Source organism: Leptodactylus fuscus, chromosome 7, assembly GCF_031893055.1.
Source record: "Leptodactylus fuscus isolate aLepFus1 chromosome 7, aLepFus1.hap2, whole genome shotgun sequence".
NCBI classification, from domain to species: Eukaryota; Metazoa; Chordata; class Amphibia; order Anura; family Leptodactylidae; genus Leptodactylus; species Leptodactylus fuscus.
The window spans coordinates 21,018,013-21,042,176 of record NC_134271.1 but is presented as its reverse complement, the minus strand read 5'-3'; the positions used below and the strand labels follow the sequence as shown (position 1 = coordinate 21,042,176).

General features: G+C 44.0%; 1 protein-coding gene across 7 annotated transcripts in view; it reads right to left on the bottom strand.

The window, feature by feature from the left end:
• TSPAN4 (tetraspanin 4) overlaps positions 1–24,164 on the bottom strand; it is a 360,764-nt gene that overhangs the window by 146,173 nt on the left and 190,427 nt on the right. For 6 of the 7 annotated variants that reach the window (XM_075281319.1, XM_075281321.1, XM_075281320.1 and 3 more), the window contains one exon: positions 3,158–3,237. In XM_075281319.1, the coding sequence (XP_075137420.1) occupies positions 3,158–3,220 (63 nt within the window). In that variant the 5' untranslated portion in view covers positions 3,221–3,237. Of the gene's footprint in view, positions 1–3,157; positions 4,082–24,164 lie in introns of those variants that run through there. The other variant, XM_075281318.1, reaches the window with a different exon arrangement.

The following is a 24,164-nucleotide window of genomic DNA, read 5'->3' as shown; positions in this document are numbered from 1 at the left end:
ATGGCACCAAATTCCATATCAAAGTCACTCTAAAACAGGCAAAGGTTGTCCAGACAAAAGAAGAAATGTTTTGTGTACAATTCTGAAAGTTCTGTTTTCGTCACAGTATATGGATTGGGTGCTTACTCCAAAAGTCTGTGCCCCATTCCCTTCCTAAGGTCAGAATATGGAGTGTTAGCTTGCTATGGCAACTTTAAGTGAATTAGTCATTCCAGGACATCAATAGATCACTTTGTACAATACCCTGACCTAACACAAGTGTACAAAGTATTCCATTCCAAGTACTATTCCTGAGCAACAAGTGCAGGTAGTTTTGGTTCCTGATTTGTTATTTAAGCTCTGTAATGTCAAGTGGGCGGCGTCAGGCAGGGGGTGTGACTCAGAGCTCCAATCAGAGGCATTCAGTGTCAGAGCTCAGAATCACACCGCCTTGTCTGCTCCTGCCTGACACCGCCCTCCTGACAGTGCAGAGCCTAAATAGTATATCAGGCAACAAAACTATCAGTATAGATTGCTCAGGAATGGTGGGGGCTAGACAAAATAATCCAACTGTGCCAGCAGCAGCTATTAACTGATGTAAAGAGTTGGACTTGTTGGAGCACTGATGGCAGCAATAGTGTGTGGCACCACCCCCTGGAGTATAGGAGGAAGAGCTACAGATATATTGAAAGATTTTAAATCAAATAATGAGAGCAAATATAGGAATACACGAGACACAGTAATAGAGATGGATACACAAGTAAAAACACAAGACAACTTTGATGTGAGTGTTGCCCCTTTAAATACTAAATATAAGAACTTTTTGCAAGTAACTTATTGTACAACAGCCCTAAATTTGATTTCTTGATGGAAGAGCCTTAAAGGGAACTTAGAATATTGTACATGTAGTTCTATCTGTGGAAGCATGTTATGGAGATTTGGGTCCTGGGCTCCTTACTGGGCCATAAAAGGCTAACAGAGCCTGCACTTCAGGGCAGATCCTGGGAGTAAGAGGAGGTGTCAGGCTCCGTCCTGCAATACTGAGAGACTGCTGAGACCTAACTGCATTATCTGTTGGTGTGGCTGGTAGTACGCCACTCATATAGTTAGTTTTGTTCTGTTTAGTTATTGCTCGGACGAGCAGGATTTTGTTTGACGTTTTTGTACCTGAAGTGAAGGTTTATTTATCTTGCTGTTTTTTCATATAAACCAGTTTGAACCAGACATCGTGTCCCTGTCTCTGACTGGTTGAGTCCACACCGTTGATGCTCCCAAGCTACTTTCCCCACAATATGTATTTTATATACAGGGGAAGTACGGTGGCTCATTGGTTAGCACTACAACCTTGCAGTGCTGGAGTCTTGGGTTCAAATCATGCCAAGAACAACATCTACAAGGATTTTATGTTTCGTGGGTTGGGTACTCCAGTTTCCTGCCACACTCCAAAGACATACTGCTAAGGTATTTAGATTGTGAGCCCTATATGGGACAGCGACTGACAATGTTTGTAAAGAACTGCCATATGATGGCGCTATACAAGTAAAAAAAATAAACATGTATATTTCTGGGAAAAGATTTAGCAAAACTTGTCATTTACTCATTATATCCATTAGGTCCTCCTCACTGATTGACAGCTAGCTCCGTACTCATACAGGGATTAGGACCACCCAATGGACTCCTAAACCGAGAAAGGGCTAAGGTTTAAATAAACAAATGACAAGTTATACTGAAGCTTTTCCCACAACACTATATCAATGTGCTCAGCGTCTCCTTTTCTATAACATGCTGCCTAAAAAAAAAATCACACACCATGTTTAACATGATAGGTTCCCTGTAAACAAGGTGTACGGAAATTGACATATCAGAGCGGTGGTCCCCATGTCCCAAATGCAGGCATAAGGGACCCCAGATGACTTATTGTGCAGATTAGGTAGAGCAGGAATAGCGAAGCATTTACTGCATTATACAGATAGGGCTCATTTTTCATTGTCTTATGTTACATACGTTACTTATCTCAATCACAATATGTTTATGGGCCAAATAATTCACCAAGTAGGGTAGTCATAACCCGCAATGACAGGTTATATAAAGAATAAGACATGTACTATTTTTGATAGGTTGAATGCAACATTCATCAGCTCTAAAACCCCGGCATTAAAACCCTGACAGCTCTTATCATTGCTTGTGCCAATCCATCTCGCCTATGTATCACCGCCTGGAGAAGACATATTACTAGCCTGGTATTGCAACACAAACAGCTTTAGAATTGAAGGGCAGTAAACTCATTTACACCTAAATGTACCAGAACACTCAAGGCTATAGCACGGGCGCTGAATGCGGCTCTTATTATACACACAGGGAGTTTCTGCCGGGGCAGGTTTATCTGACACACAGGAATACAATGGATGGAGCTGCAAGGAGAATATTAGCTGGAGACCAGGCGCACGGGGTTATTGGAAGTTTGGAGAATACCGTCCATAATAATAGGCAGCAACCTGACACTGCTCTCCCTGTGGGATACAGGTTTATAGTCATTTTAGACAATGCATTTATTTTATTTAACTTTAGGTTTCGTCATAATGACAAACCCGGGGGGTATAAAGAAGTGGTCATGGTCTTCTCAGGCTACTAGGAAGTGAATATTTACAGTTTATTGCCCTGGAGCCTGCGAGGAGAACCGAGACGTAAGAAGTTATCAAGCGCTCGCCGTCATTTAATCAGATTTTAATGAGTTTGCGCAGATTTTATATCATTTTTATGGCATGGAGAAGGTTAATGGCAGTTCTGACATTTGGTTGCACGAGAGTGATGGGATATAGAATGAGCTGATATCTGTATAGGGTTACGGTATTCCATCACCACATCCCTCTCTCATTGCCTTTCTTAAGACAGATGTTTAGTAAACTTGAGGATAGCTAAAGTGCCATTGAAGCCATGGGGGAAGCAATTCAGATGACCCAGTAGAGGTGTAAGGGGTGAGGCAAGGGTTAAACTCTAGAGATCTTCACATTTGTCTACTTTAGAGACTCAATCTGTCACCAAATACCTTCATTGACACAGTTCGGAAGCAAAGACGCATTTCAAGGAATCGGGAAGGAATCGACAAATGACAACATAGTTCACATTGACATTGAAGGACATTTCACAATCCCCTTGGAATTTTTGCAAAGGAACTTACCCAAAAGAGGAGGTTGAAGACGAACATGAGATATTTCATACACTGCAGGCAGTTCTGTGCCATCCTGCACCTCTTCAGCTCTAGGAGGAAAATGAAGGAGAGATCCAGGTAAAACACCACGTACTTGTTGCCCTTAGGGGACGTATACTTCGATTTTGTTGCTTTAGGACCAGGGTTAGTGTGAAACCCAAAAAAAGAGCCACCTGCAGATGCCCCAAACTGCCCCCCGTAGAGGCTGCTATAGCGGCGGAAGGCACCACCCTGGGGAAGAGAGTAGTCTTTGCTGTCCAGGGATGGACTGCGATGGTAAGTCGATTCATCCGTACTCGACCGTCTCATGGCGCAGGTGGGTGAAGAAGTTTAGGGGGCAGGGTAGGGGAGGGCTAAAAACTGGCAGGTAAAAGGGTTTAACCCTAAACTTAATTGGCAGTATCAATCCATCCGACGGCAAATGTGTCCCATCGTCACAATTAAGAAGGTGAAGAGAGAAGAAGCACTTTTTTTTTTTAGGACAGAGTTAGGATTCGGAGTGCCACTCTACCCACCAGTCTTCAGCAAAAGCGGCCATGCTAGCAGCTGCCCCAAACAGAGAAAATCCCTAAACCAGTGACTTAGGAACATCCCCTCTGGCCTCCGCCACATGTCTGCATGCAGGGCAGCCGTGCTGTTGGGCGCCTGGAAGGTGCAGGTGGCATGTCCCCCGTGTCCTGCCGCAGCAGGCAAGAGTAATCTGCTCTTCTCGTGCACAGTCCTGTCTGATCCTCTCTCGTCTGCGCAAACACAGAGTGAGCTTCATTCACACCGCTCTCATCTCTCAGTGATAATGCTTCACTCTCTCCTCGGATCTCCCCCTCCCTTTTGACATTTTCCTGTCTCTCCCTCCGTTTTGCATGCACACAAGCAGTTTCTCTGTGGTCCACTCAGAAGAGGAGGAGAGAGAAGGGAAGAGATTGCTCCTACAGGCTTATTTATGCATGCTCAGCACTCTCACTCTCTCAAGGATTCTTCCCCCTTCCCAACCAATCACAAATTTATCTCGGGCCATCATCACAGTTTCCAGCGAGGGGTGAAAAGGAACTGGTGAAGCTCTGCAGCTGACCCCCCCACCCCCTCCCCTCTCCAGAAATTAATTGGTTAAGAAATCAATAAGAAACCCTGAGCAGATTGAACTTGGAGCTTTCTTACTCGCTGGCTGTTTAATACACCTTTCTATGGCAATAATGGAAATTTTCTGGATGAAGATGGAGACTCCGAGCACTAGAAGGCTGAATGAATGGATGTAATTATCAGGCGGGAATATTAGGATATGTGCTATAGTCCAGAGGGACAAGGATTCTGCACTTGTCAGAATACGGTATATGAGCTTTATCCAGAATCTGCACATACCATCCACAGAAGTAGCGCCGTCATCATACAGATTAATACCTCTGTGTAGGGGATAAACTGCACCATATGTGATCTCTGTGTAGTTACATAGTATATAGTTACATAGTTACACATATGTCCATCAATATCAACCTGGGGGTAGGGAGAGGGTATTGAATAGATTTTGTTTGCCATAGAGCTGTATGCCAGTCATGTTCCATTGCACGGTATAGCGTTAACCAGTAATACATATGGACATGTCTGTAAAGCATCAGTCACCAAGGCTAAAGTATCATGGCGGCAACACATCAGGGTTCTACCCGCAGCGCTTTAGACTCAGGTTTCCTCTGCGGACTGTTTCGATTATTCCTATGGGGAAACCGCTGGCGTCGTCTCCGTAGGTATAATCGACCTGCTGTGATTTTCAAAACTGCACCAGTTTTGGAAATTGTGAACTAATCGGCAGCACCTTTTTTTACCGCAAAGTGGGCATGGGATTCTCTAGAATCCCATCCACTTTGCTCTGACTGTAAAATGACGCAATATTTGCTGCAATTTTACGCCACGCAGGGTCCCGGCCCAAAAGTTACAGCCGACTGCAACCTATAGCAGAGCGGTCACGCATCAAAGGTCGGAAGCTGTGACACTAGAGCAGTGGGCCCTTTCCTACGTCCATGCTTTTAGCTTTTCAAGATTCACCCTCGAATTAAAAAATGACACGTCACCTCTCCTGACAAGTCTATTTTGCTTGTGTCCCCCATTAAAACAACAATTCTGGAACATGTTCTCTTAGTACGTCGCACGGTTTTTCTGTTCATCCTTTTAGAAAAAGCTGTGGAAATTGACAACTAGGTGTTATCATCCCCCTTGTCAAAGGGGAGTGGCCTACACAGTCTAACAATGGCAGCACTGATTGGATAATAATACGCTGTCGTCAAACGTTTCTAGTAGGAATAACAGAGGAACGACACGATGCATAGTTATAAGAAGAGACGCCAGAGAACGACTGCACAAATATACTAAGTGCTTCATAACGTCAATGTAAAAAAAAAAAAAATATTCTAATTATAATATTTTAAGGGCAAATTATACTTTCATTTTCTGGCATTAGTATGTATGAATATTTATACACTGTATTATACAGTAAAGCTGCATTATTATTTACATATGGCCATTACCTCTAGCGCTGGCCATGCATTCATTGTGTCATTGGTACTAATAGACGATGGAAAAGTGACCAATTTAACCCAAAGTCTATATTCCGCAGCCGGTTGACCGTCCGATTTTCATTGCCACAGATCGGCAACAGTATGATCATAGGTTCACACTAGCGCTAGCTCTCTGTTGGTCGGGTCTGTCAAGGGCCCAAACAACGTAGAGACGGACTGCTAAAGCAGAGCCTGGCGCCCCCCAATGACAATAATGGGATCTTACGTTTTCCAACTGAACCCCTCGGAGGATGAGAACATTTAGCCCATTGTCTTTCAATTATACTAATCCTCATATTCACCACCAGAATCCTGTATACGGCAGCACAGTGGCTCAGTGGTTAGCCCTGCAGCGCTGGAGTCCTGGGTTCAAATCCTGCCAAGGACAACATCTTCAAGGAGTTTGTATGTTCTCCCAGTGTTTGTGTGGATTTCCTCCTATTCTACAAAGACATACTGATAGGGAATGTAGGTTGCGGGCCCCATATGGGACAGGGACTGTCAATGTCTGTAAAGCGCTGCGGAATATGATGGCGCTATATAAGTACGCATGAAACAAAAAATAAAATATGCACTGAAAATCATGTGAAAAAAATGTTGTGTGAACATACTCTTGGTAAAGTTTGCCTATATTTTAGACTCGCGTTACAACAGATTTAGTTTTTTCTTATCAGAGCTTGTATTATTGGAGCAAGTCCAGAGAAGAGCAACCAAAATGGTGGAAGGTCTGCAAACCATGTCCTATGAGGAGCGGCTAAAAGAACTGGGATTGTTTAGTTTGCAGAAGAGAAGGCTGAGGGGAGATTTAATAGCTGTCTACAAATATCTGAAAGGTAGTCACAGTGCAGAGGGATCTACCCTATTCTCATTAGCACAAGGAAGTACAAGAAGCAATGGGATGAAACTAAAGGGAAAGAGATACAGATTAGACATTAGGAAAAACTTTCTGACAGTGAGGGTAGTGAGAGAGTGGAATAGGCTGCCACGGGAGGTGGTGGGCGCTCCATCAATGGAAATCTTCAAGCGGAATCTGGAGAAACATATAGCTGGGATGATTTAGGAAAACCTGCACTTGCAGGGGGTTGGACCCGATGGCCCTTGAGGTCCCTTCCAACTCTACCATAAGAAAAAATTAATTTTGTAACACAAATATTATAATAAACAGATGGAAAAAGAAGAAAAAAAGAAAAAATCTCCAGTCTCCTTTTTAACAGATTTCTGAATGTGCTACAAGACACAGAAAGTGGAAATATACCCAAGCATGGATGAAAGGAGTCGTGACTGCAGCCTTCACTTATATACATTCACATTGTAGTCAACATGAAGACCTCTAAGAACGTATTGTATCCATGTGGGTGATATATAAGAGTGTACATGGGAGGGACAGGGATGAATGAAGGTGAATTTATTGATCACTATATACAATATACCATAGCAAGAAGAGAAGGTAGAACAAGTTATCGCTCTTTATATAAGGGGGCATGTGAAGTAAAAAGCCAAGAACAAGTTCTGTATCTGAAAGGAGCCACCAAGGAGCAAGTCCCTCAGCCACTGCCAGAAGCCGCCATCTTCGTAAGGACCCTTCTGGTGCCTGGTTTGTTACAGTCCAGTAAGTTGCTTGTTCATAACTTTGCTGTTACTGACCTGGCTTGTGTATTTAAAGGGATTCTACCATTAACCCAATTTGTTTGGCGATCACACGTCAGAATAGCCTTAAGAAAGGCTATTCTTCTCCTACCTTTAGATGTCATCTCCGGTCCGCCATTCAGTTAAAATCCCGGTTTTTGTCAGTATGCAAATGAGTCCTCTCGCAGCACTGGGGGCGGTCCCAAGTGCTGAAACAGCACTGGGGGTGTCCCCAATGCTGCCAGAGAACTCTCCAGCGCCACCTCCATCTTCTTCAGGAACGGGCTCTTCACTCTTCTTCTTCCAGCGCTGGGAGTCAAACTTCTAGGCCTTGGGCAGAGCTGACCGCACATGCCCACACCTATAAGAAAAATGACCGCATACACAGTCAGTAAGCGGCCATTTTCTTGTGGCCTGTGGGCATGCACAGTCAGCTCTTCCCTGAGGCCTAGAAGTTTGACCCTCAGCGCCGGAAGAAGACGTGAAGAGAGGCAGTTCCAGAAGAAGAAGGAGGCGGCGCTGGAGGTTTCTCTCGCAGCAATGGGGACCGCATTTGCTTACCGACGAAAACCGGGATTTCTGCCGAACGGCAGCACGGAGAAGACATCTAAAGGAAGGAAAAGAATAGCCTCTCTAGGGGTCACACGGTGGCTCAGTGGTTAGCACTGCAGCCTTGCAGCGCTGGAGTCCTGGTGTTCAAATCCCGCCAAGGGCATAAAACCATCTGCAAGGAGTTTGTATGTTCTCCCTGTGTTTGCATGGATTTCCATCCCATATTCCAAAAAAGACATAATGATAGGGAAAAATGTACATTGTGAGCTCTATGTGGGGCTCACAATCTACATAAAAAAAATAAAAAAAAAAAAAAAAAGAATAGCCTTTCTTAAGGCTATTCTGACGTGTGATCGCCAAAAAAAATGATTTCAATGGTAGAATCCCTTTAACCAAGTATTCCTGACACCACCTCCTCTGACCTTTTTCTAGCATCAGTCGTGACCAAACTCCACTTGCCTCGACCTCTGTAACATCTGACCACAAATTCTTAGTATCCTCATGTTCAACTCTCATCAGTTGTTGCTAATGCAGACTATTCCTGGGGCAGTGACCTGGGGATTCCTTGCAGAAAAGATAGGTTTTCTGTACAGGGGGTTAAAGGATCAGTACAAATCGTCAAAATCCCCGAGCCAAATCTGTAGTAACCCAAAGAATCAACATCAGGTGCTTGTCACAAGTGAACAGAAAAGACATCCATTTTATGTCAGCAATTGCAACATTTTAGCATCTTAAACATTGGAATAAACTGCTTTATACTTGTGGGCATGGGAATTGAGGTGGAGGGCCAAGTAATAGCGTTTGCAACAGGATTCAGGATTGCCTCTAATAATAGGAACAAGCACAAGGCTTGATGTATTGTGTGCAGCCGGCCACAGCATGGAGTATGGGAGCTCTTACCTATCTGTTACATTAACATCATGGGAATCAAAAGAGCCTATGCTGATATGTGTAACAATCCTAGTGCAGGGCCTGAGGGGGCGCTGTATGACACCACGATCCATTCTTTGAAGTTCCAATGTCATGCATTGCCCCTCAGGTCCTGTACTAGGCTCAACACACACGATCGGTTTTGCCAGGAGTATATATTTAATTATGAGAACATCCGACCTTTGTGCGTGTGAGCTGGAGGTGACCTACATGTAAGACGGAGGTAATGCTGATACTGGAAAACACTACGAAAGACGGATCTTCTAGGTCTGCTACTAATGTTATAGACGTTTAGCCCTGTGATATGCAATAATATGGGGTTAGCAATCCATTACTGCATAAGCAGGCATATTTGTCTTTCAGAAGCCTAGGAAAGATGAGTTAAGCAAAAGGACCAGCACACAGACTGGATCATCAATGTGATAGAGAAGGAACTGCGTTCCCACCACAGAAGTATGATATACGGATTTATTGGCAGTAAACTTAGACACAACGCGTTTCGGGCTTATAAATCGCCCTTCCTCAAGGGAAATAACTCAGAGGAGAATTCTCAGCGTCTTCCTTTTTGAACGTCCTCATAAATAGACAAGACGCGCTCACCAGGCAGCTTACAGAACTTTCTGGGCCAAATAGCTGAGTGGCGGCCCTTTAAGAATTGTAAATGACTGTGAAGATGTCACTTATAGTAAACAGATACAACAAAAGAAAGGCTTAAAGGGATCCTATCATTAAAAGCTATTTTTTAGTCCCTAACACGTCGGAATAGCCTTAAGAAAGGCTATTCTTCTCCTACCTTTAGATGTGTTCTCCAGGCCGCCATTAGGTATATAATCCAGTTTTCGTCAGTATGCAAATTAGTTTTCTCTCAGCACTGGGGGCGGCCATTTTCTTGTGGCCGGCAGGCATGCGCAGTCGACTTTGCCCTAGGCCCGAGGCCTAGAAGTTTGAGGCCACTGCCAGGGACGACTCCTGAAGAAGATGGAGGTGGCGCTGGAGATTTCTCTCGCAGCATTGGGACGCCCCCAGTGCTGTTTGAGCGCTGGGGACCTCCCCCAGTGCTGCGAGAGAACTCATTTACATACCGACAAAAACTGGATTATATACTGAACGGCGGCGCAGAGAAGACATCTAAAGGTAGGAGAAGAATAGCCTTTCTTAAAGCTATTCCTACGTGTTAGGGACAAAAAATTTACTTTTAATGATAGGATCCCTTTAAAAGGGTTTCCCAAGAACAGATTTAAAATTTATACACAAAAGTTAAACATTTTTAATGAAAAAATTTGCCAAAGTTTTAGGCTAAGACCCCCACGGGGGATCCTGTGGGAAAAACCACGGCGGCAACGTATTGCGGTTTTTCCCACAGCACTTTAGACAGACAGTCCGTAGAGGTTTAATCTGCGGACTTTCTGCTTCCATTATACCTATGGGAAACCGCCAGCATTTCCGTAGGTATAATTGACATGCTGCGATTTCCAAAACCGCACTAGATTTGGAAATCTCGTTATATTTGGGCATGGCATTCGCTAGAATCCCCGTCCACTTTACTCAGACTGTACTGTACCGCTGTATGTCGATATCTTCCACGGTCCCATAGGCTTTGAATAGACTGGCTGAGCATCGGTCCATTAAAATGGAGGCCCCAGGTGTTGCGATTGTTGTGACCCCCACCCATCAGGGACTTGCCTGATAAGTTACTATCTTGGGAAAAACCCTTTAGGTACAAAGACTAACATTCAGCACCATGAAGAGCGGTTCAGTCACAATATAAGCAGGGCTGGTTTATTTTTACTTCTCACTCTCAGAACAGTTTCTGGAACTGAACAGATGTTACTCAGAACAGAGATCCTTATTTCTTTGCATGATTGTATGTATGAATAGAAAAGAAGGCATTTTACCTTCAGAGATTTAACTCTGTTTTAGACATAATTCACATCCATACCGTCTCACGAGTCTTAAAGGGAACCCGTCACCTGGAAAATACAGTGCAATCTGCAGGCAGCATGTTATAGAGCAGGAGGAGCGGAGCAGATGGATTTGTGGGAAAGGACTCCATATACCCCGTCACGGAGTCACTGACCGCTTTGCTCTTTCTAGATTTAGACTTGGTCATCTAGTCATGTGGGCGGTCTTATGAGTGACTGACCGGTCTCCATGAATGACTGTCCATATACAGATAGCTGTCCATGACTGATAGGACCACACCTGACCCAATGACTATATCTAAGCATAGATAGAAAGAGCAAATACATGAATGACTAACAACTAAGGGAATATTCACACTACCGTTATAAGCAGAACTTTTTCTTTCAACCAGAAAAGTAAGACATGACAGAAGAAATCTTCCATCATCTTGTTTAACATGACAGTGAATGCAGATGGCCACCAGATGGAGGAGGCCTCACCTGCGTTTTATGGTTAATGTCCTTTGCTGTCACCCGATGATGGATGACAGCAACAGTCATTAATAACCGTAGCATGAACCTAACCTGATACTTTTATTATTCTTCCCTACCTCCTCCAGCTCTATAATAAGCTGCCTGCAGGTGGCGCTATGTTTTCCACGTGACCGGTCCCCTTTAAACACAGATTAAACCCAACAAGAGGATCATCCAAGCCTCCTTGTAGTTCAAGGTGAAGATGCACAGAATGCACGGACATCTCTGATCAGTAGGGGTCCCTGGGGCTGATCCCTCACTTATCACACTCTGATTGTTTAACCTGAGGACATGATCTTTGTAGTTGGGAAATGGAAATTGCTTCCAATATTGTGTTATGTTTGAGATCAATAAATGGATTCAATGTTCCTTGACTGCCTCTGTCATTGAGAAGTGCTGTCCTGGTATTTGTCTCATCTGCTCCATTACAATAGTTAAAGGGGTTTTCCAGGCAAAAAAATGTTTTTGTTTTTTTAAAAAAAATGTCTGTTAGTTCTATTAATGGATTAATAAATGCACCCATATACCTTTTCACTCGTTTTGAGTGATTTCTGGGGGCTCTTGGTGTCTCCTGCTTTTGTTTACCTGATTCCTGCTACATAACTACCCCAAAAATCCCTGTCACCTTACTTCCCCACTCCTTCCTTTCTCCCCCCTCCCATACACCACCTCCCTGTCTCTCTAGCTATCTTGCCCTTCCCTACCTACTCAACCTAACCCCCAACCCATAGTATATACTTTCCACGCTTCTTCCCACCTCCTCCAATACTGATTCGGTTTTCTCCTCCAGCAATGATCCACCTCTATTGCACATGCGTGGATTCGCAGTAGAGATGAATTACCCGCATTGGCGCGCTCAGAGAGAATCATTACAAAGAGGAGCAGTCTCGCCAGAAGAGGCATTGAGGATAAGTATAATGGAGTGGATGGGGGAAGTGGGGGAGTAGTAGTGACAATCCGTTTCTGGAAATGGCTGATCACCGGAAAATCTGAAAATGTCCCTCACATGACCGCTCCAGGAATATGGGTAACTATACATTTTTTATTAATTATGTTATTTAGAAAATAGGAGGGGGGAAGGTGTTTATGTTAGTGTAGGAATTTCAAGCTATCCCGGACAACCCCTTTAAGGAGAGGCCATTAACATATATTAAAGGGACTGTTCTACAGCAATTTTTTTTTTTTTTAAAGGGACAGAACATGTTAATGAAATAAGACATGATCACCAATCCCTACTACTGTCATTTCATTGCTTTCCATGTCCAGACTGCAATCTACTGGTGGGTCCCTTGCATAAGGCAGAATCTCTAGTGGTGACTGATTATTTGAAGAGGCTTTGCCATGGACAGATGAGTATACCTTTTTATTTTTTTTCTCAAACACCCCAGCCGCCCCAAGGATTGTCGCAAATCCTGAACAACCCTTGTAAATAAAAACAAAAAACAAGCATCATATGCAGACTTTATTTTTGCAGGTGCCCAAGTCATGCAGACTAAGGGCGGGTTCACACCTGCGCCCGATCTCCGCTTTGCAGGTTTCCGTCTTCTGCCCGAGAAACTGGACAGGAGACAAAAAACGGAAGTCAGTTTTCAAAGCCATTCACTTGAATGGGTTGCAAAGTGACCGCCCATGAGCGTCTTGTGCCTGTCCGCAGCTAAACAGTTTTTTTATTTAACCGGACACAAAGATGGATATGCAGGACTTTGTGTCCGTTTAAAAAAATCGGAAGACGCTCACAGGCAGACACTGACTGCCAGATTTCCGTCTCCTGTCCAATTTCTCGGCAGAAGACGGAAACCCACAAAGCGGAGACCGGGCGCAGGTGTGAACCCGCCCTAAGCTATCCAATCTATTGTTCTCTATAGGGTGGTGGCAACTTATAGACAATGCCAACACAGTGTGAATTCTGCCCGCCATCTATTGTTGGTTCGTCGTGGTCAGTGGAACAATCCTAAAGACTTTCAAGTTGAAAAAGGCTTTGCAAAGTTGAGTGACTAACAAATTGTGAGGAACAGGAATAAATTATCTCCACGGCCTATGCCCGGTATCCGGAGTGCACAACGGCGCTGACATTTGAAGCTTGTCATAAGAATGGCATAAAAGATGCTGGCATTAAAATGTCAACCCAGAAACATCTTTACAACCGGGCTTATTCTTCATAAATTCAGATAGTTAAACTCTTTTCTGGCCGCTAAAAATACATTCTGCATTATTTACGTATTCTGCAGGGAAGGCAGAATTTAGGATTAATAGGTTTGGGAAGTGGGGTGCTCTCTAACAGCCCCCATGCATCAACACTGAAAAAATGTACATTTTGGTTGAGATTTTTCCATGACCCCTCCCCCCAAATAATAAACGATGAACAATTAGATAGCGGGCGCAGACCGCTGGTTCGAGAATGTTTTTTCTTTTAGTAGAAAATCCAAACCCTGTCGAATGATTTATAATAGATTTTCATCATACACTTTGGTGAGAAAACGTAGTGATTAGTTATTAAAATTGCTCTGAAATCCCAGCATGGAGCAAATAAACGGCATCGAGTGTGAACAGGCTGGAAGGCTGCGCAATGCATTCCTATGGACAGCAACATCACTGGGATATCACAGCAGCCTTCTGTAGTGTTATATGTCTTATAGGGAAGCTGACACCAGGCGTTTCACTACTTTACCCACAGCACTGTCTGGTAGGGTATGAAATATCCCAAGAAGAGTCATGCGGGAGGCGAGGATAACTTTGGATGCAGACATGCTGGGCTTTGTAGTAGGTAGAACCAGGGTTTTGATGTCATTGAGTCACATATAGTTGAGCACTGTTCACCAATGGCAGGATAAGTTAAGGTTCTGGGGATATTATCACTCCTCAAAGGGGTTGTCCCATGAAATGCATCCTATCTATACTGCTAGTTTATGTGGATTTAAGACTTTTCCTAAATACATTGCTTTATCAAAACTTCTTTGTTTGGCTGCTATCTTAATTTATTCACTTCATTGTTGACACTGCGTTTCTATGGCCACTGGGCTTATCCGCTCATTTCCCAAGTGATGTAGCTGCCTGCTCTCAGGGGGGGAGGGAGGAGCTGACAAGCAACGGAGCTCCTCAGATAGGGGAGGGGGGAGGTGAGAGCTCTGGGATTACTGTGCTGTCTATCTTCAGCTTTTCCACTTATCAGCCGGTTTAATTGAATTTGGCTGATAAGGGCTGAGATAAGGAGTCCGGTACCTCTATATGTAATGCATGCTGACTCAAATCCATCAGTTTCCACATCAGCTTCATACTGAGGTAATGCATAGCAGAGGAAGTGAAACCCCGCCCACCAATGTGCCGAGAAATCCAGGAAGTGAAGAGAGCACAGAGCCTTCAGGCTGCAGAACAAGAGTTATGGGAATACCCCTTTAAGGAGAGCTCACCTTCACAGGTGTATGGAGACTTACAAAAGCCGTTTTCATTCCACTGGGGGGATTATGGGAAAAATATACAAATCTATTTTCCAAGATGTAAATAGGAAAAAACACTGCCTCTACTTGCTGCCCTCTAGGGGCAGCCCCCTTAAACATCATGCATGGCTTTTTCAACATTAGAAGTTTTATTGAAAGTTTTACAAATTTTTACAAAACCAGAGGGGGTAGGGGAGGAAGCAAAAAGAAAAAAAAAAAGGGGGGGGGGGAGGTGGGGAGGGAGGGTCCATGCATGACTTCTTCAACAAACCTCACATCATAGCATCAAGGCTTGTTGAAAAAGTTGTGTGTGATGTTTAAGGGGGCTACCCCTAGAGGGCAGCAAACAGAGGCACTGTTTTCCTATTTACATCTTGGAAAACAGGATAAGTTAAAGAAGACTCACAAAATAACACAAATCATCTGATCGGCGCTGTCACCCTAAGCAATTTGATGTTTTGTTTAACTAAATCTGTTCAGCTATTCCATAGATATAAGCCCAGTTAGTGTTGATGCAAGTTAGAACCTATTAGTCAAGTGGGTAGTAACACTGCATGTCATACAGCACACAGAGATCCCAGAGAAACCACAGTGTTACTGCCCAAATGGATAGTATAGTCTAATTTGCATTAACACTAAAAGGGCTTATATCTTTGGAATGGCTGAATATTCAGGGTGGCAGCGTCTATAAGATGGTGCACATCATTTGGCTTTTCAGACCTGGTGACAGGTTCTCTTTAAGTACATATGTAAAGGTTAAAAATATAGATGACATATCCTAAGAACAGGTTGTCAATATCAGATCTGTGGAGGTCCATTACTCAGCACCCCCACCGATCAGCTGATATACAGAGAAGGGAGCAGGAAGCGGACAGTCCTCTGTGTAGTGGTCAGATCAGGTTCAGTGTCCACTCACCTGAATGGGAGCTAAGCTGTGGTGACTCGGACAGACAGAGCTTTCTGCTCCATTCCCAGTATATCAGCGTCTGGGAACAGGCGGGGTACCGGATGTTAGATTGGCACCAATCTGATATCAGTGACCTATTCTTACAATAGGTGGTCAATGTATGCAAACAACTCATAACATTTAACAACACACGGCATAATTCGGGAATGGTATTGATTTGTATGTGATGCTGCTCCGTCCACGTGTCATTACTGCTTTCCCATGGAGCCCAATTTTGTGCATTCCTACCCTGTGCACAGGCTTTGACCCTTATGTAACTTGCTTAGATTCTTACGCTTATCTAGATTTCCTGCTTCATGTTCAAGACCTGCATGCTCACTTGCTGCCTAACAATACTGGGCGAACTGAAGATGCGTTTTTGGGCCAAACTTGTTCAGATAGAACCTGAAGCAAAATTATTATACTCTGGGTTCTTTTCAGACCCAAAAGTATAATAGGCGGAAGCCCAGGAGAGGTGTAGAAATAATAAACAGTAATACTATCCTTCCCCAACCTCTTCTGGGCCTCTTCTCGATGTCCGGCACTTTCTCAGAGTCTTGGGTGACGTCATGAGCCCCAGGGTCACTCTTCGTCTTGGGTGACGTCATGAGCCCCAGGGTCACTGTTCGTCTTGGGTGACGTCATGAGCCCCAGGGTCACTGTTCGTCTTGGGTGACGTCATGAGCCCCAGGGTCACTGTTCGTCTTGGGTGACGTCATGAGCCCCAGGGTCACTGTTCGTCTTGGGTGACGTCATGAGCCCCAGGGTCACTGTTCGTCTTGGGTGACGTCATGAGCCCCAGGGTCACTGTTCGTCTTGGGTGACGTCATGAGCCCCAGGGTCACTGTTCGTCTTGGGTGACGTCATGAGCCCCAGGGTCACTGTTCGTCTTGGGTGACGTCATGAGCCCCAGGGTCACTGTTCGTCTTGGATGACGTCATGAGCCCCAGGGTCACTGTTCGTCTTGGGTGACGTCATGAGCCCCAGGGTCACTGTTCCTCTTGGGTGACGTCATGAGCCCCAGGGTCACTGTTCCTCTTGGGTGACGTCATGAGCCCCAGGGTCACTGTTCGTCTTGGGTGACGTCATGAGCCCCAGGGTCACTGTTCCTCTTGGGTGACGTCATGAGCCCCAGGGTCACTGTTCGTCTTGGGTGACGTCATGAGCCCCAGGGTCACTGTTCGTCTTGGGTGACGTCATGAGCTCCAGGGTCACTGTTCGTCTTGGGTGACGTCATGGGCCCCAGGGTCACTGTTCCTCTTGGGTGACGTCATGAGCCCCAGGGTCACTGTTCGTCTTGGGTGACGTCATGAGCCCCAGGGTCACTGTTCATCTTGGGTGACGTCATGAGCTCCAGGGTCACTGTTCAGCCCCACTATTTGGCCTCAGCAATCACATGGGGTACGTTGACATCGTGACACTTAGCTATAAAGTGTGTCACTGCAGTTCTCCCAATGTGTATATATGAGCAGATAGTATTTTCATACCCCCCTGAATTATGTAAACTGGTGACTTCTAGTCACCCCAATCCAACACCGCATACATATAATATATTATTATGGTACGGGTAGTGCGATCACGACCTCAGACTAGGATATCCATCTTTCCGTCCTTGATTTCTCCACACTACAGTATAGGCTGACATTACTTACAGTACAATGATCATAACTGTCATCCTCTCTACAATGAATGGTTCCTGGGTATCTCCAGAGCGATGCTTCATACACCCGGCCGTCCCTTAATAAATAAAACATCATCTTTGATTATTGAACCTAAGAAATACTCTCTGGCCCTTGGGTGATTTTAGGACATTCTGGCCTTGCAGCCCTGCCATATATAATATGTAACCATGAGAAACTGACTTGGTCTATTAATAATGAATAGATGTATTCATTAAAAATGACAAAGGCCGCACAACTGGTGTTTATAACCGGATAATTATAGGCTTCTAACTAAAGGAACCATCATTGTGTTTCAGCTATTAGAAGTTCCTATCGTGTTCCAACAAAGACGCTGTGAAATTTTCAGCCAGAATGTAGATCAAATATTCTCCTATGTAATCTGCAAACAAGTGCAATGGCACTGAAGCTTTCCGGCATCCTGCACCGACAGCTGCCGGCGGATCTCTGACACTGACTAATCGCTTCTGATGACCGATCCTCTTTCTATTCCTATTTCCACCAAGGTACCAAGCAGAGAGAAGGAAAAATAGTGTCTGGTGGTGCTGGAGGACTCCTGATAAACTCCTGCAGGTTGCAAATGTGATTGTAAGTGCGGTATTATTCTAATATTCTATTATTATTAAGCGATTCTATTATTCTGCAATCTAATCAGTAACAGGAAACCATTATATGAAGTGCTGAGATTTGTTTCAGGGATCCGTGGCACCTGCTATGACCTATGTACTGTAGAGGTGTGAACCTATCCCCATATGTAATATCACTGTCTGCCAGGGATGGCGCTGTTGCAGGATCCTTCTTCATGCTCCACTAGATCGGCAGAAAATAAGCTTGTCCTTTACTGGAACGCACGGATGGACAGACAGCGATTTGGTCCTCCAAGATAAATATATCTACAATCTATGCCGAGGATAGGTCATCAATATCAGACCGATGAGGATCTGACACCTAGGACCCCCATAGATCAGCTTTTCTCACCCACAGACAATGGAGCAGGAAGCAGGCAGCTCTGATCTTGGTGTAGTGGCGAAACTGAGTCAATGTAGCATAAGCTCCTAATTCCAGTGAATGGGGCTAACCTGCAGTAACCTGGTCTGACCATTACAGCGAGAACGGAGCTGCCTGCTTCCTGCTTCATTCTCTATTAGCTTCTGAGAATATAGATGGTGACTAGGTGTGTTGAAACCCCATTGACCTAATATTGATGTTCTATCTTTAGGATAGGACACCAATAATATTATTCTGGACAACCCCTTTAAGGAGGAGCTGGTTTATGTGTATTCTCTGTAAAATGTGTCCTTCCATACCTTTCCTCTTGACTCAACGTATCCTGAGATGTATGGAGCAAGACCAATAACAAAAAAACAAAAACAAAAAACATTCATGATACTCCCTCAGAAGATGTCTATCCCTTATAGGCCAGTCAATGAGGCATCATTGTTACCTGGCTGTTTGAGACTCAATGAACAGAGGAACCTGCCAGTCTCCTGGAGTTACAAATAGTGACTATATGAGGTCCTAACATAATACAGGGAGGCCTTCATTTTAAATAGATTTAATAAAGGTTATGTTTTAGGGATTATTAGTTTCCTAGAGGTTAACCCTTTCGTTTTCTTGCGTTAACAAAATGTGTTTGGTACTGTCACATCCAGGGATTTACTACTTGATTCTTTTTGGTCTGGCTTATGGCACGCTGTATTATGTGACATGAGAGGGTTAGGACACCATATCTAGACCATACATTTCCATGTGCTATTTCATGAACTGCAACAATTCACATGAACACCAGGTGGCGCACTAAAGAAATCTACAGTATACGCCATAACAAGCTAAGGCAGCTTTGGCACGGTCATGTTACTTATGCAGCTATAACGTGCCAAACCACATGATAGTATAGGTCAGATATCCTATTATTGCACACATGATGCTGTTTTATGATCTGCATTGTATAAGAAGCATAGGGTTGTAGTGCGATATATAGGTGAATAACCTCCCTGGTATGTATAAAAAGTATAGGGTTGTAGTGAGATATATAGGTGAATAACCTACCTGGTATGTATAAAAAGTATAGGGTTGTAGTGAGATATATAGGTGAACAACCTACCTGGTATGTATAAAAAGTATAGGGTTGTAGTGAGATATATAGGTGAATAACCTACCCAGTATGTATAAAAAAGTATAGGGTTGTAGTGAGATATAGGTGAATAACCTACCTGGTATGTATAAAAAGCATAGGGTTGTAGAGAGATATATAGGTGAATAACCTACCTGGTATGTATAAAAAGCATAGGGTTGTAGTGAGATATATAGGTGAATAACCTACCTGGTATGTATAAAAAGCATAGGGTTGTAGTGAGATATATAGGTGAATAACCTACCTGGTATGTATAAAAAGTATAGGGTTGTAGAAAGATATATAGGTGAACAACCTACCTAGCATGTATAAAAAGCATAGGGTTATAGGGTTGTAGTGAGATATATAGGTGAATAACCTACCTGGTATGTATAAAAAGCATAGGGTTGTAGTGAGATATATAGGTGAACAACCTACCTGGTATGTATAAAAAGCATAGGGTTGTAGTGAGATATATAGGTGAATAACCTACCTGGTATGTATAAAAAGCATAGGGTTGTAGTGAGATATATAGGTGAATAACCTACCTGGTATGTATAAAAAGTATAGGGTTGTAGTGAGATATATAGGTGAATAACCTACCTGGTATGTATAAAAAGCATAGGGTTGTATAGAGATATATAGGTGAATAACCTACCTGGTATGACCAGATGTTAGCAATTCTTGCATCCTATAATTTGCTACAAAATACTGCACATCTTCCATTAAATTCTATATAACTACAGCAAACCTATTACACCTATTATTAGTATATTCCATTCCATTTTATAGCATTACATTTTGCATTTCCATATAAACATCAGGACAGCCTCGATGTAAAACTCTAAAAACTGCAGCAAGATCTAATTTGGCAGCAGCCTATAAAGAATAACCTACAGAGTCCTACAGGATTACGCCTGGCGAAGACTCACAATAAGTCTAAATTCAATCGACTCCACTTGTACATGAAGGTCAGTGCTGGAAATTGATAAAATGAAGTGCAGCAAGCTGCTATATAAAACAATATTGTAATATAAAAAGGAGAATGATTGCTTTTTTATAAGAACCGCTGCAGGTCTTAGAAAACCGTCATCAGAAATGTATAGAGATGGAGAGATAGATCACAAGGAGGACGGAACCCAGGGGCGGCATCGAAGGAAGACGTATAGAGGAGGATACGTAGAAGACGCGGGGTAAGAGAAAGTCAAGGATTACATCAGGAATCGAGCACGGCTGGCAACGGGAGGAAAGACGGAACGGGTCAAGTATTGTATCCGCAGCGCTGAACTCCTCCACGGGTGTTAATTTGTAACTTATGAGAAGAGTGGCGCAGGAGCCCGCGCGAGTTAGCGGCAACCGATTAGCATATCGAGGACACAAGCTGCCATGCAACTATAATTTATGGTTGTAATTATCTATTCCGGCTCGTCAAAGGGAAAAAAAAAAACCTACGCCACAAGTTCTGTAATCAAAGAAATCGCAGAGCGTGCCAAGCCGGGAGATTAGCACTGATTTTATGGGCATCCAGCGCCTGCCAAGATGTGAGGAGCCTTAAAAAAAAAAAAAAAGAAGCTGCTCAGGAAGATGCTGAGAATTAAAGAAAGATTGCAGAACACCAAGAAAAATGTAAAGAGATTAAAAATAGGTATAAAAATTAGTACGGGGATGAGACACGGGAACGGAGAGTGTTCATGCGGGTTTACCTAATTTCCTTTTTTTCCCTATCAGTATGTCTTTGTAGAATGGGAGGAAATCCACACAAACACAGGGAGAACATACAAACTCCTTGCAGATGTTGTTCCTGGCAGGATTTGAACCCAGGACTCTAGCGCTGCAAGGCTACAGTGCTAACCACTGAGCCACCGTGTTGCCCCAGGCTCTACATAATTTCCATGGAGCGCAGGTCACATAAAGATTCTCTCGTAACTTTGGAGCAAGCCAAAAGTTATGGTGTCACAAATCTCGTTTGGCGCTGTGCCTTGTACAACTTGCAGAGCTGATCTCGCTCATGTATTCGCTAGGACTTCTTACATTACACTGCTAGTGTCTACGCAGATTTGAAGACTAAGCCTATGTTCACACTGCGGAATTTGGGGCAGATTTACCTCAAAGGCTGTGTTCATGTGGAGGAATTTGCCGCAGATTTTTCCCCCGAATCCAGGGAAGATTCTTCTCGGAATCCGCCTCCCATTGTTTTGCTGAAATCAGAGTAGGACGCAGAAAAAAGAAGCGTCCTGCTTGGTCTTGCAGCAGATTCCACAAGTGATTCAGCCGTGGGGTCTGCAGCTCGAGACTCCCTTTTGCTTAGGGCTAGTTCAAAGGAGGCTCCGCGTGAACACACTCCGTCGCGGCAGATGCCGCTGCAGTGCACCAGTATCCCATCGCGGCTTCCTGCTCCGGATAAGGCCCAAGTGAATGGGCCTGGTCCAGAAGGTGGTGCCGCGAGGTGGATTCAGCCGCGGAATCCGCCCAAAGAAAGGGCAGATCACTTCTTCTTTCCATGAGCGGGAACAAGCCGCTCACGGAAAAAAGAATTTAAGCAGTCTACACAGACCTCTATTGTGAGGGGGCAGATTTTGAGGTGGATTCGGCTTCAAAATCCGCCTCCTCTTGCCCCGTGTGAACGAGCCCTAAGGCCCATTCAACCGAGCATAATCAGGAGCAGGATGCTGCAACAGAATCCCAATGAACTGCATTGACATCCCGTCGCGAAAACGCCGGCGGTGGAAAATAAAGAGGAATTCCTCTTCATTTTCCACCGTGTGAACATCCCCAAAATCAGCATCAAAATTCTGCCTGATTTTTTTCAGCGCCATGCTCGTTCTACAGGCGGATTGTGCCTGATAAACTCCCCAAAATACCACCTGGCTGGTGCAGAATTTGCCACTTCCATGGCGGAATTTGGTCCAGCGGAAAAATCCAGCTTCAAATACTTGGAGTAGCGTTTGTCAACTAGTGAAAATTCTGCCATGTGAATATACGCTTTGGGAAACACGTGGTGGATATGATCTGTACAGAAAGTTTCTGTCATGTTTAGAGATGAGCGAACACTGTTTGGATCAGCCGTTCCGAACAGCACGCTCCCATAGAAATGAATGGAAGCAGCTGGCACGTACACTTTGCCGGCGGCCGGTTGCTTAACCCCCCCGCGTGCCGGCTACGTCCATTCATTTCTATGGCAGCGTGCTGTTCGTAACGGCTGTTCCAAACAGTGTTCGCTCATCTCTAGCCATGTTATTTTACATGTGAATGAATGTAGGTGGAGGGCGCTTTGTCTGCATTAGCTGCTCTATTGTCGCTTAAGTCTGTTGCTTTCACCCTATGACGGATAAGAACAATGGACTGCAATCATGGAAATGGGAATTTAGCCTAAGCTGGGATTTCAATCAATGCGTTAGGCTCGGTTTACATCTGGGTTTGGGGAGTCCGCATGGGGACCCACTGAACAGATACCAATCTGCATAAAAAAAAAGTGGTTACCGGCAGACCCCATAGACTAAAATGGGGTCCATGTGGTTTCCGCACAAGTAATGCGAATTTGCAGACTTTTCTCTCAGTACTAGGCCTATTCACAGCAGTGGGGGGGGAGGGAGACGACAACATCTCTACGCCTATTTCTTATTTTCAGACTAGTAGTTGTCACCTTTACCACCAGCACAACCCACATTGTGACTCAGTTCTTGCATTACAAATTTCTCACTTAAGTACACAGAGACATTGAAAATAACATAAAAGGATAAGACGTCTTTTTAATGAAGACCTAAAACTTCTTCCATCTATTTGTACAAATGATACGGCAACGTGTTGTGTGTTGTGTCTGTGCTGTTAAGGTAATTTATGTCATAGAGATAATGCTGTCACTGTAACATAATTTGCCAATACACTTTACTACCGAAAGTGATGGCATTTCATTAAAAATTCAACTGATATGACTTTTTATTTTGCTCTTTGTTTTTATCTCTTAAATGCCTCGATTAATCCGCAAAGTTTAATTAAATGTCTTCTCGCGACAGCAGCAAATCCGTAGGGGCGGACACGGGTACCAGAGAGCACAAGGACGCCGAGGTATAACACCAATTGTGGTCATTATATCACTCATATTCTGTATGCTCAGATGTCGGAGACATTGGATACATACTAGCTGGCATCTACTGCACACAGGAAGTAGAGGAGAATCTGCTCCATAACTCTCCTTTTCACTATAAAGATTGTATAGGACATGTATCGCTGTCCTGGAGTGAAATACAAAGCTTACTATGATTTGCAGCAGTCCCTGTCTGTCTCTTTCCTCTCTGCTTACTCCTCCCCCTTCCCTCTCTATAGACTTCTATTGTGAGTCTTAATAAAAGTTTGTTGAGAAGTCGGTGACCATTTATTCTCTGACCTGAATCTTATGTGTGAACAGAAAGTCAATTTCTCTATTTATTACAATGAGACTCACATCAAGGGCAGGACTTTTCTCTTCCCATTTTTCATGCAGAGAGGGGAATGGATTGGCCCGAATGCAGATGTGAACGGGGCCTAAATCTAAAATACTGGGATCGCTGTTTTCTCTTCTCGCACAAGCTGCCCTTACTCTGTAGCGCTCAGGAGAAAAACTTTAAATTACTGACCCGATGGTATCGCTGCCCCACCCTCCTCCATAAAATTTACCCTGCGGTCTCTGACCAGTGTTGGCGCTGTGGTGCCGCGGAGGGTTCTCTCTTGCATATTTGGTGG